This window comes from Opisthorchis viverrini (assembly GCF_000715545.1).
Source record: "Opisthorchis viverrini unplaced genomic scaffold opera_v5_154, whole genome shotgun sequence".
Taxonomy (NCBI): Eukaryota; Metazoa; Platyhelminthes; class Trematoda; order Opisthorchiida; family Opisthorchiidae; genus Opisthorchis; species Opisthorchis viverrini.
The window spans coordinates 929,806-943,608 of record NW_008751809.1 but is presented as its reverse complement, the minus strand read 5'-3'; the positions used below and the strand labels follow the sequence as shown (position 1 = coordinate 943,608).

The 13,803-nt window shown below is 43.8% G+C and overlaps 2 protein-coding genes across 2 annotated transcripts in view; one reads left to right on the top strand and one right to left on the bottom strand.

Annotated features, from left to right (window-relative positions):
• Positions 1–2,826, top strand: part of T265_06970 (hypothetical protein) — a gene marked incomplete at both ends in the record, with an annotated part of 21,739 nt that extends 18,913 nt beyond the window's left edge. The window contains one exon of the mRNA XM_009172376.1: positions 2,350–2,826. The remainder of the gene's footprint in view (positions 1–2,349) is intronic.
• A 4,819-nt stretch (positions 2,827–7,645) lies between these two features.
• T265_06969 (hypothetical protein) overlaps positions 7,646–13,803 on the bottom strand; it is a gene marked incomplete at both ends in the record, with an annotated part of 15,684 nt that continues 9,526 nt past the window's right edge. Inside the window, 3 exons of the mRNA XM_009172375.1 lie at positions 7,646–8,276; positions 10,226–10,602; positions 12,427–12,782. Coding sequence (XP_009170639.1) covers positions 7,863–8,276; positions 10,226–10,602; positions 12,427–12,782 — 1,147 coding nt within the window. The remainder of the gene's footprint in view (positions 8,277–10,225; positions 10,603–12,426; positions 12,783–13,803) is intronic.

Sequence of the window (13,803 nt, the reverse complement as noted above, 5' to 3'; positions counted from 1 at the left end):
TTTACCAGCTCGTGCCTGCAATGCGCAGCTACTTACCCCCCCCCCCCCCCCAAATCATCGGTGAACGAAACTGCGGCAGCTGCAACCACTGTACGACGAGTACGCGGTTATTACAGCTGATAATGATGTTGATGATATCGATGGTAATATAATCAATCACCTTTTGCCGGACCTTCATGGCCTTCATCCGTAGTTGAGCGTCATCAGGTTGAGCACCAGTTTCCAATACTGCTGTCTGTCCATTCGTTATTACAGCTGATAATGATGTTGATGATATCGATGGTAATATTCCCAATCACCTTTTGCCGGACCTTCATGGCCTTCATCCGTAGTTGAGCGTCATCAGGTTGAGCACCAGTTTCCAATACTGCTGTTGTGCTGTCCATTCTCTGCAGAAATTTATCTGCATGGATAGTCGGCTGCTAACACGGTTCTGGGCTCATTACCAGAATTGTTCGATCCACTGAGAGTAAAGCTTCACTCATTTTCCATTAATATTCATCAGTTGGCATGGCCTTCATCGCCTCACGTGATTGAAATCACAGTGCTAGGGAATCGCCACCTATAAGTTCTCGCTACTTGGTTAACGTATGAGTAAAAAGGGGAGTGAACCCCTCGAATAGTTGAACTTTACATTGCGATAGCTGGTGACGGTTGACAAGAAACTGCCCGAAATAAGTGGTTGTTCGCGCGAACCCTGAACCACATGTTTGTGAAATTAATAGTTCGGTTAATAAATGCACAGTTGGCCGGCATCCGCTACAGAATTGCCTGACAGCAGCCGATGGATAATTGAACCCCTGCGCATTAATGTCTTTATACAGGCGGTTCGCATAGATCTTGATGGATTGCTGCGTGTGCACTTGTGAACATTAGATTCATAATGAGATAATGCTTATAATTATAGTATATGACAACGCACTGATGATGTCACCACGAGTAATGATGGAACATTTGCAATCAAATCGTCCAGCTCAGTCAACACACAACGACCATAGTGTACAATATAATAATATAATATAATATAATATGGTTGTGATATAGTGCATTCGTAATCAGTGTAATGTGAACGTGATATAATGTAGTGCAAAAACATAATAGTGTCATGTAAGCCAGTATACTGTGACACATCACAATTTTTTATATTATTAGATAATACGGTTTGGGGTCTCCCACCCGGGGGCCACTCACTCTTAACGATTGTTCAGTTTCACTAGTCTTATTCAGGTAGAGGGGCAACATCCAAAGGAAAACCGTCCAACGAACAGATATCTTGCCTACATATATAACCCTCCAGGTTTTATCAACTCCAAAGTACATGTGTGCTTACTGTTTGGTACTCCATTTTCAGAGTGAGTTGACATGACCTGGTGGTAACCATATGTTCTTCGTCAACTGCTCATGACATTAATGTGTATGAGTGAGACAACGGGTTATATTGTAGCCGTTTTTGCAGGCCGCTGGTGACACGTGGCTGATTGTATCAGCCTACCTGATGCACACTAGATTATCTTTATATGTAGAAACGAGTCGAAGCAATGGGGTAATTCACACCTAACCGATGAAGATAGATTTTCTGCTTCTCATTAAACCGGACTTGTTTTAGCTGATGGATGCACCATTGATAGAAATGGAATATTTTGGCTATTATTGACTAGCATCTAATAGCATGACGGCTCGTTAATGGTGCCCCTTGGATACGGATTCTTAAGTTCAGTGGGAAGAGCAAATATAAACACATAAACGACACGAGACTTGTTTGCAGATCATCATGGACAAATGAACACATCAATGCGAGGCAAGTGCTCAGTTCACATGTGAACCCACCTATGCACGTACACGAAATTGTAACTACCGGTTTGTCGTTCATCTTGTTCATATGGGTTTGCATCGGTGACATTGCACATGGTTCCGCGCAATGGTATGGTTTATCAATATCACGGAAGCCTTCCAAAATTGGTCCACTTCTGAGCGACCAAAAATAATTAATCAGCAATTCTCAAGCAGCACTGATTACCGTTCTTGTGCCAGTTATGTACCAATGTGTGCGTATGTGACCTGATAGATCATTAAGATACTGGTCGAATTAGTGTCTTAAATTCTGATTTCCCTGGTCGGCTCTGGGCCCAAATCGCGAACTCACTACGAGACGCACTCTTTTGAATGAAATAGGGTGCCGTGAACATACGGTTATTTAATGCAAAACTACATGTTTTATCTAGTCATTTGTGTGCTTGCACCTATATGCTCTGTGGCAGAGATTAGTCCGTTGCTGCTCTGTTTTCGCTGCCATTGGATTTCCACTTATGTAGAGTGCCTAAAATAGTCTTATTTTTCCCTCTGTTACAGATCGTGATTACAGTCTGATTGTCGTGCAAGAAACGGGTACAGATTAGCACATATCCGCGACATCTGGGAGGATTTCAGCTTGGTTATTGGTTCACGGGTGCTGTCTTTCGTTTATTTTTTTCTCTGTATACATACAGAACTCGAAACCAGACAAATATTCACTAATTCCCACTGGTTTCCACTGGTTAATACTTCTGCTCACCAATGATGGAATAATCTATTCCTAGTTACAGATCACACAGGACGCTTTTCCTGACCTGTTTGTTTTTCTGCACTATGTTATTCCTCTGGGGCGAAAGATGTCCAAATGAACATTCTGTGACGACCAGCCGGAATGGCTGCTCTTGTTGGTTTCAAAGGGACACAAGTTATTCTATGTGCCATACTACGCAGAAGATAAATGAGTGTCAAGCAACTGATTTCTATGAATTTGCTTATGGTTACTCCTTTTCGGATTAGGGACAAGAATGTTTCGAGGCAGCGGGAGTGTGCAGCTGGATACAGCTCTCTCGGTTCGATTTTGCCTGCCTTCAAAGAGGCCACCTAATTCTTGCGTTCAGCCTAACCCCGCTGAGCCACCTAATAGTAGATCAACCGTTTGTTTGACGGTCTCTGCGGGCGTTTTAAAAGGCGGTATTTTTATGATACCTTATCCTACTACGACCTTACAGACTTGCGAAAACGTTATCATAAATAAGGTGAGTTGAGTGTACGACTCAGAGTAAGTGAATAACCGTGCGTTGATTTTAATCGCAAACAGATACGTCATACTTTCCACGTTGCGAGCTGTTGCTCCGGGCGTGGAATCCGTTGAATTTACAATCCCTTGTAATTCATGCGGATTTCATTTCCCTTAGGCCTAAGCCAACTTGCGGCTTTTACACGGCAGGCACCCTATTATGCAAATATCAGCGTTTCCGTAGTACAGTATGATTCGTAGTGGATTGTTGCAGGACGCTGGTGCTTCCATACTGGTTTAGTGACCAACGAGTCAGATTCCGTTCACTCATGTGACTATGATTCTAATTTACTTTATGGTTGCACCTTGTATGACCGTTTCGAATGACGCATTTGCTCTCAAGCCGTTGAGATACGCTGTACCCGGTTTGTGCAAACGGCAGTTCACCAAGCAGCTCTGTCAAGTGTCCGCTTTTTCCAATATCTGAAGTTCACTTTGAAGTTTTCGAAATTATTAAAAGAAGCTTATCGTTGTGGCGGAACTTCGGCTGTTTTCAATCTTGAGCTCTATTCTTCCGTCAGCCGTAAGTGACTTGCTTTGGAATGCGGTCATCGGCCATTCGTTTTTCGTGGCCTATCCAGTATGGTTGGTCGTGCATCGGGACACTTGATTCCGTCCATCTTAGCTCGTTTAAGAGCTCCATTGCTTGGGTTTCAACCTGATCACTGAATCCTTAGTATCGTAGGTGGAATTTTTCAAGCATTTTTGTCATTTGTATACTGTCTGTTTGTGTTGTGAAGGCAACAGCTCGGGCAGTTTGATAAAAAAACATTCATTCATGTTTCGACAAAAGCGAGGCAATATCGAGGTAAATGCTGTGCTTTCCGTGCAATTCCACCCCCGATTTCACAAATAAAGCAGTCCCACAATAAGTAGTATACATTTCTGTGACTCATTGGGCTTCGCTCCCGTCATGAAGCGTTTCGAGTTGAAGTGGGCTCAGTGCACCTCTGAATTCACATTGTTTTTCGGGCATAGTTTCCTCAAGAATGTGTGCATTCAGTCGGTTCACTAGAATTTGTGCTAGGGTTTACAGTACGGGGAATATTGACTCCTCTGTCGTTATCCGTTTTCCATCGACTTCTTTTTAAACAGGGGTGCGAGTGGACTTTTGTTGGACGGTTTTATTATCCCGAAGTGTGCGCGTATTTAAGTAAGCTGATGTGTCAAATGCCATGTTATTACTTCTGGTTGGGATATTCATAGCGTTTAAACCGAGGGAGCGTTTTCTGGTCCACACTACTCACTTGTATCTTGCAGCCTGTTAACTTTTCACAGCGGAAGGCTCCGCCATAAATGATGTAGTAAATGCGTCACTCTTTAAGTTTTGCATTCGAATGTGCTCAATAGGATTGATAATCAATGAAGAAAAATACAACTTTCTAGTTTAGCTCGGTTCTCACGAGCGAACATTGGTCAAAGGTGTGCCTCACCGATTGAATCGGAGTTTTTCCTATATTTTTCTCAAACTCTGGAACGGGAAACAACTGTCGAACTGATACACTGAAGGAAATAGTTATGAAAAATGTGTAAAATTTTCTAAGTAATCATGCTCCCTAAAATTGTGTTGTCAGCGGACTCAATTGCAGTCTAGCAGTACCGGGGAGCTACTAAGGGTTTTTCAAACTAACCTCAATAGAATGCTGACGGCGAAGATATCTGGCGAACTTTGACTACGCTGTAAGGCAGGGCGTATATATTTGTTTTCTAGTGGAGCCCGACAAAGATTTGATGCGTCTTCATGACGACGCGATTAGTACATCAAAGTTAACTGAGTCCCGTAACCACACTGTATTTGTAGGGGAATCAATTCATCCTTTGGAAACGAATTTCAATCCGTAATGGTTTTGGAAGAAACACCAAATTACCCATAGGTTCTGAAACTCCTGCCTTTATTTGTCAGGATGTGCGTGCGGAACTGGCCGAAACTTTTTGTGACGACAGATATTCTGGCGTACCCTCTGAGTGGAACTTTGTTACACTTGTACAAAGAAAAGAGACGGTGAATAAAGGGGGCAATGAATAATGGATAAAAAATGGGCTGAACATGACAATCTACCATTCTTTTGCTGGACATTGCCAGCTCTAGGTGTTTTACTGAACCTTCGTCGCACGTAGGCCATCGTCGATACTATGCTATCTTAACTTGACGTTTCTACGTATTTGGCACTGCGGACAAATAAGGTGTCGTATAACCACCAACGCCTTCTTTCGATACCCTCTTGCTATGTAACTTCACCATCATCAAGTACTGATCATCAGCTTGTTAGCTTTAAGCGCGACTATCGTTGCCATGCTGTCGCCCACCAACGATGGACACGTAAGTAGTTCTGTGTGTTTGAGCATTAATCGATTGGTGGTCGCCTAAGGATTCATGGATTTTGTGTTTGGCGTGGTAGTCTGGAGGTCGTGGCTGTGTATTTGACGAAACAGTTCAGAATCGTCGGGTATGCAGCGCGACTGAGTCAGTTCTCAAGCGCGAAGACTACAATTGCTAACGAAACTGTTTGCTAGATGCGGTTTTCATGCTTTGCAACCAGGCCAGTACCTGATTTCCCATTGATTACTTCTATCTAACCATGGTTGAACGAAAACGTCTTCACTGTCATAAGTTCCTACATTTCTGATAAATAAACAAGCGTTTCTACCACTGGACTGGAACTTGTGTTGCCATCTAGTAAGTGGGTGCAACCCTATCCATCGGTTCTAGTACCGCCCGGAGCGTTTACCGAAAGGAGAGGCTTTCATAAAGGAAACTACTCATACGTTTTCTGAAGGCTCTTCGACATTCCACGACCGGTTTCGCCATTCTTGCGTTCCACTTGAACCCGAATTGGACAGACCTCCGCAACTACACTCATTTGCATATCACCTGGGTTTTCACGGGAGACAACTAAATCTCTCGTTTATGATATGGAGGATATCATGTGATGAGTGTAATTGTCGAAAATAGGCTTTGTTCTTCGTTCTCAGGGTTACCATCATGTAATGTAATGTCACCCTACCCCCACTAGCTCGTGATTACTGCGTGCGGAGCAGTATCGAAGGAACAATGCGCCCTTTCACTTCAAAAAGATGGCTTCGTGTGGGGAGATATAGAGAACCATTGTCTTACAACTACCATATAAAGAAGCTGACTTAAAGATGTGGTTAGCCCACTTTTGGTTGGTTCTCTGAGTGTGACTCATTGTTAGGCGGACGTCGCTTGTGTACTGACCCCAGGACGGACGCCAAATCGACCGCATCATTGTGCGGCAAAGGTATCAATGATCTACTGTTCGCAAAAGTGATATGTGGAGCCAAATGCAATGCGTGCTAGCGTGCACGTCGCATTTAAAAAACTGCATTCAAATCCGGGACGCTTTACTGCTCCGTCTTTCATTCCATCATCTTCATTCGGCAATCATTGTTTTTTACTAGTCGGAATTGTCAAAAGTTGGAACCGACCCTATAGGGTGAGCATTAACTGTTCTGAACTAAGACCACATAGTCCCACCGTACCGAAGCTAGGGGACGGAAGTCAGTTTGTGAGTGAACTTAGAGGATAGACAGCCGGCTATGGATATCAGGGTCGGGACATTCAGAAGTGACAAAACTACAGACTGGAATGCAGATTTCTTTAAAAAAGGGTGTCGGCTATGTCGAGAACTCTGGCATGGCACCGAAAACAGTAAGCAAAAGCCAGATTTTTTTCAACGGTTCGGGGCAGCATTCGCAGCTCTTTGGTACGAGTTTTACAACACGGATCAGACTCCGTAGGTGACCCACCAAACTAGGTGCTAGTGATACCTTCCAGGGTGGCGACCAAGCGCTTGCAAGCCGATTGCCATGCACAGCTGGTAGATCAATACCCCCTGACGAACTGCCAACCAACGTAGCCAAACTACCAATATTTTAACATACTGCCAAGAGGCATAACTCAAGTCGATTTAACTGATTACGACTTGTCAAAGCCCAGCAATGTTGGTAAATTTCTTACTGGCTATCAGTCTAATGGGATATAATACAATAGTTAACTTCCTATCAGGACAAACAGGTATAGGAATCAAGTCTACACAAGATAACCAAACCTCCTCATGGCCGTACAAGCATTTTCAAAGCTGAATACGTTAGCGGTAAAAACGCTTCGGCCGTCATTATTTATACAGACACAGAGCCACCCTTCACAAATCTAATACAGCAAGCAAAGTAGTCCGATGACGTTTTGCATATCGCGAAGGCCAATATCTGAATGGTGAGCACGCGACAGCCCAAAAAGGGTTTTTAAGCAGAATAACCATGCCCACTTATCACAAATCCGTATGGTGGTATATGCATGTCTACCGACTACATGGTTACATCGCACCCCCGAGAAACGCCAAACTACACCTATGCATAAAAGTGAACAGAGCACATAACGGGAACAGCGCAGGTTTATCTTTTTTTTTTCAAAAACCAGTCCAATGATGCAAAAATTGTCTTGTGACGTCAGTGGAAGGGAACTTCAATCCAGAAAATAAGCTATCGTGATTGTGTTGGTTAATTTGGGATAAAAGCGGTCAGCANTCACCAATAATAAATCGAACTACTAAATAGCATCCCATTTGTATGGATGTGTTGGGGTTGTTCAATAAAATTTTGACAACTTTGCGCCTAGGTGGTAAAAGTAATAAAAAAACCTTAAAAGAAAAGTCGAGTCACATAAAAAACTAGTGTCTGGTCTGAAATGCATCTGGGAAATAGAAAAATATTTCGAAGGGAAAAATCTGAGTTTGGGTGGAACACAACTAACTGATCAAGAGTCGTCCGCGACTGTGACTGTAGGATGCAAAGAGCTTGCGTTAGACTGCCTTGCATGCCATTGGTTGCCTTCAGTATCTGAGTTTTGTGTTGCAGCCCAGCTAGCTGCCCGATAGTACATGGCCTGAGCGAAAGGTGGAAGGGAAGCGAACATTTGTGCTGAAGCGGCAGCGGCAACAGCTGGTATCGTGTGTGGTTTGTTCCGTTGTCCCCACAACGTATCTGAGCTCTGCGATGTGCACTGTGTGTCTGATGCTAGGCTAAAACAATGTGATTGCGTGGCATTCATTTGAACAAGACGAGACGCGCAAGAACTCTGTGCATAGACGTTTGGAGCATTTTCGGATGCAGTGCTCAGGTTACTAATAAGTACACTAGGAGTGTTGGGCAGTACGGCGCTCGGATTAGGCTGAAAGAAAACCAAAGAGATCAAGAAATACATCATTATTCAAAGTATTCAAATGTGCTAATCCGCTCATGACTAGATTAGAATGAAATCACTGGCATCTGTTGCTTCAGTCCCGGAAAATAAAATTTAAAAAAATTCAGATAATTTAATTCAACGTGTCCTTGCCAGTTAGTACAACAAAAGCTTCGGAAGATGGGTAAAGCGAGTAAAAGTTGCTGAAAGATTTCAGAGTACTCTTTTTTCATTTGAGTTTATTTGAAATCCTACTCAGTTTCCAATTCTACGGACTTACCGGTGCGACTCATCATGACATAAGATAAGATACTGTGGTAAATGCACACCGAAGTCTGCGGACGAGGGTACTGACTAAAAAAAGTAGGAACCCCACTAGGCTCTTCAACTTTGTTAAACTCGGCCTCAGGATAGGGAGTTGAATTAGGGGAAGAAGCGATGTTCTTACGTTTCGGTCATGGAAAAAGGGCGTCTTTGGTAGCCATTATCAATAGCAAACACTCGGACCAAAGTAAACGTACATTGGCACCGAGCACCGTAAATCACCCGAAAAACGCGTGACATTTTACGAATTCGAGGGTTTCCCGGCATGCATGTCGCCAAATAACTGTAACCAAGCAAGCGAACGATGCTGGTTTCGTAAAGGGTTGGCTTAGCTACAGAAGCGCCATTCTTGGGGCGAGGGGCGGGACACTCACTCCCTTGAGATGTGCAAACAGGTGGGGGCGATTTCGTTCCTTTTAGCAGCACTGTACAACTAACACCTAACAAGGTGTCGATCAGGAACACTGTGTGAAAACATACTCATTCGGCACACGGGGATAGACTAGTCATCTACTTCAATCATGCACACCGCGTGTGCGGGATAAATCAGTCACTGCGTGTTGTTCAGGTTAAAAGGGTGGACCCTGCAGTGAAACACTGAATGGCCCATTCTCCCACATGCACTTGACAAGCTCTTATCACGAAAACGTAGGTGACCGTGTTTCAGGACGCCACAATGGACCTCTGTTATATGGGTAGAAGTCCCCTTTGGCGAAATGCGAATGTCGGCGTTTGAAAATGTCAGGTAATGACAAACTCAACAATGTTCGGGTTTCAGTGTGTTCAACTGGCCAACCAATCGATGTTGGGTGCAGTGTCTAGTCCACACGTTGCTTGCGAATATACAACCGAATGAACGTTTGCTAAAATGGGTGCCGTTAGTAATAATGAGGATTACAGGCCGGTACCAGCCAACAAGCAACTGTATATATGACTTATACAAATATACAGTTCCACTGATTGCTAGCCCTTGGCGAGATGGCCCAAGTGGTTACTGACCGGAAGGTCCGTGATTCGAACTCGACCTCCGCCTCTCGACTCCCCCTGTCTAGGCCTGGGCGACCTGGCAGTGTCCCAGCCCTCGTGCAACCTTTGGGTGGCATGGCAGTTAGGCACCGAAAGGGTGCTACAGCTGAACGTACAACCCTTGATGAAGAGTAATCACAGAACCTATCGTGTCAATCAATTAAGTTGTTCAGTCACACGCTGCTTGCCAAAGTGCAATTTTTCTGGATGAGCACGCAATAACCCAACGTGGAACAACTTAGCAAAGGGACTGAAAGAATGAAAGTCGAATCAAGATTAAGACAGTGGCACACTGAAAACAAAAGCTGACAGAACTTTTAACCACCGATGTCTGTGTATCGTCCTGGGGCAACCACAACAGTTCAAACAAGTTCGAACATAGGATAGTAGTGTTTGTAAAAGAAAAATCACATAAATTTTGATAGGGGATCGGGTAATACTTACAATCAGCTGAAAGTCAGATGGTTTATGCGCATTACTACCAAAAAGCCGGATGCTAGCAAAACTTGGGGGAAATGAGAGGCCTTGAGCTACGATAACCAGGAACAGAAGAAAGGACAGGAAAGAGGCGTTGTAGGCTGGCTCACCTGAGACCACCAACTCATATAGTTTACTGGAGCAAGAAGGCTGGCAGCCATCGCTGCAGACCACGCTGACGGTGGAGACATTTGTTGGTGTTCGTGAGTGGAACCCTGGCCGAGAAGCTGGGGGTATCGAGGGTGTTGATTTGTTTCGACTGAAACATAGGCTGACAGCGGAAAGAAGTTTGATTGAAGGGTTGGACAAGGAGGGTACTGTAGCGCTTTGAAAGTTGCGTCAAACGCTTGGTGTTGCTGTGAACTGACGTCAGCTGAAAGGTTTTGCAAACGGTCGTTAGAGGGCAGGTTATATTCTATGGACAAATTTGAAACATTTGGGACAGCTGGAGATGAGCAAACGGGGACACATTGTGAATCGACGTTGGCTGGAAATGAACTTATGTCCAATTTTTTCCTTTGGGCGTCATCTCGATTGGTTGTGAGCTTCATTTCTGACTTCGTCCCTAGTTTAGAACGGAATGAGTAGGAAGGGTAATGAAGTAACGAGCGTACACCTCAAAAAGACGAAGCGGCAGTAAAGTTTGTGGAATACAATGTGGAAACTAAACCGGGTGATTTAATTGAAAATTGATGACGTTATCCACTAGGCCACAAGGACCTAAGTATTCTTGACAGTGCACAGTTTGTACAACCGAACTAACGCTACTTGCGCTAGTCAGTCCGAGGACAGTGCAATACATAGTACTCCAAAAGAAGCAAATTAATGAGCCAGCAATCTTGCATTGCGAGGGGCAGATTGCCCATTCTTCACCAAAGCCGAGCAGTGAATTCTTGGTTTACTCTTAAAATACAGTATGAAACTAGCCTCCCATAGTATGCCCAAACATAAACCATTGCCAATTTCATGGTGGCTACGTTAACCCCCTATTCGCCCACTAAAAAGGGGGGGGGTTAAGTCTTCATTTTCTTTTCTTTCCTGGTAGAGACTGAAGTGCCCGTTTGGTACCGAGGAGCTATTCTACTATTGCCTGTTATGATCGTTTGCCTCCAAAAGCCTTAACCTCTTCAAATGTCTTGAACGATGGACAAACTTCTCTCTAAGCGACTTTAGTGAACCGGAATATCCTGGGCCGATTGTAGAATAAAACCTCACAGCCTAAAGGTCCGCCTCGTGGACAGACAATCAAATCGACCCAAAATATTCAACGCGAATCGGCACTGAAGCCTTCCCTTCGCCTAACTTTTAATCCGTGTGGAGGTGGTCGTTCGACGTTCATCCTCGAACCACTTTCGTATATTCATCGGATAATCGGTTTTTTTATGTGTATGATTCTTCAGTGTCTCCTTAGTTCACCGACTTTCAGGGAAATTTGATGCCTGTAGACGTCTTCGACCGGCATTTAAAAAGAGAACAAGCTACTTTAAAACCGGCTTCAAGCAATCACAATACAAGCGGAACATACTAGTAATTCGACGGTTTTGATTTGTAGTTGCGACTGATTCAATTCATCACATATAAACCGTGTACCATAGGCACATTGGTCTCAGCTACTACGATTCCGATCACAGAAAAAATGGGAGTGTGGGACCGAAGTGTTATTTATTTTTTCAAATATCATCAGCTTAATGTTCACTGAATGACGGAAACATACAAGCTCTGAAGGTCTCTTATTCCTGACAACTGGCATCAGGCTACGACAGTGCCAAATGGGTCGGGTGTTCGCTAATGTTTCGTAGACTGGTCTCGAAAACTCATCAGATCGCGTAGCTCTGAAGAAAAATAGCCACGTTTTCGAAAACGTTGACTCCTACCCAGAGACAAACCTGTCAGAAATCGACGAAAGGAAATTCCCTAAAACTTTTGGATACAAACAATGACTGGTGATGCTTGATAGACTGTTCCTATGATACTTTTTCAACTTGGTCAACTTATTTAACGGCCCAGATAATCGGCACTTGAAATCCAAGACGAAAACCATAGTTACAACCATAATGACGCTGACGCCGTGTGTGGACAAACCGCGACAGTTTGCATTGAAAAGACAGTCTGAAACTTGTGGATCCCGAGGCCAACACTACATGGTGTTGAAAATAAAAACGATATCGTATATGTTTTTAAGAATTCTCCCCTGGTCTTCCAAATTAGTTTGTCCTTTGGTTTCTCACACCTTTGCAATCTTAACTGTCTTTTATGTTTGTGAAATGGCATCAAGGTTCAGATGAAGTGAAAAGATAAATCATGCACTTACTGATAACGTTAGGGCATAGATCGTCCAAACCGGAATTCGGTATAGCTGATATGAACGTGCTTGTCCCGGGATCTCCAGCACAGTTGTTGTATATCGTTCCAATTGCAAGACGGTTATTGACTGGAGTGAAGGCACTCTTGCTTTCTGAAATAACTGTCGTGCTCAGTGAAAAGTTTGTGGTGGTTTGGGATAGATTTTGAACGACGGATTGATTACCGTTTGACTGTAACTTGATTTTATGTATTCCACGTAAGTGCCGATTGAGATGGGATCGCATAACAAATAATTCCGGACAGACGGGACAAGAAAAGGTAATATCGCGATTGTGATGACGAACATGTTCTTGAAGTTTGTCCCTGTTGGAAAAATAAAAATAAGGTTTTATCCGAAAAAAGTCAGTAGATGGGTTTACCAAAATCGATGGCCGCGAGGTTACTGCTACCAAAAAACTGGCATGCGACAGTAAAAGATTTTGGAATCCACTGGGATACGCTCCTCTCAGGAGCATTATGAACCACTCATAGCAGCCTTATCCAGGAATCCGAGCTTCTTAGTCAATGTTACAACTGTATCGCTGTCCAACAACCACCAACACAGTCAACCGGTACGTTTCCCGAGTTATCTGCCGCATCGAACCATGCCCCTAACGATTTCAGTACAACTTCCTATCACCAGGATTGTTCATAGTGCGTTATTGCAGACTGTTTTGCTTGATTAGTGGCTGTCCTCTTAGCATTTCCTCTTCCGTTAGTTAAAACGTCGTACTGAACGCACTGTAGCATTGCATACCCCGCTTTTGGCACACAAACGGACATCACGTCACGACCACCAAAGCTGTCAGAGATCGACAAAGATTCGGGAAGTCATGTCATTTGGATGCCCATCGGCACACATGCAACCGCCCGGGTAAGTGGACCCGCCTACCGAATCCAGTGGTTTATACGCAAGCATGAGGTTTCCGTTTGGTCGCATTCAGTCCTGCAGTAGCACCTCATGTTTTGACGTGTGAAGTGTTTGTCGAAACGTGAGCATAAACTAACTGAATCATTTGAAAACAGGCCTTCGACAGTCAACGCCCATCTCAGACCCTTGAATTTCAAGTTCAAACGTCAGTGGTTTCACCGGTTTGCCCTTCATTAAAAACCGGAAAAATCGCCACCAGTCTACCACAAGAAAAGACCAGTACTCGGATTAAGATACCTTTATATTTTGATAGTTCGCAAAAAGGTGTTTCTAAGTGACATTCTGAGGAATTCGTTCCACATTACAACATAGAACGGAAACTGGTGTTTATGTGGAACGATTATGTACAGTAAGCATTCTGACGAATACCACGTTTCCAAAGAAAAAGCGCACGAATAGCAGCATTGTGATTAT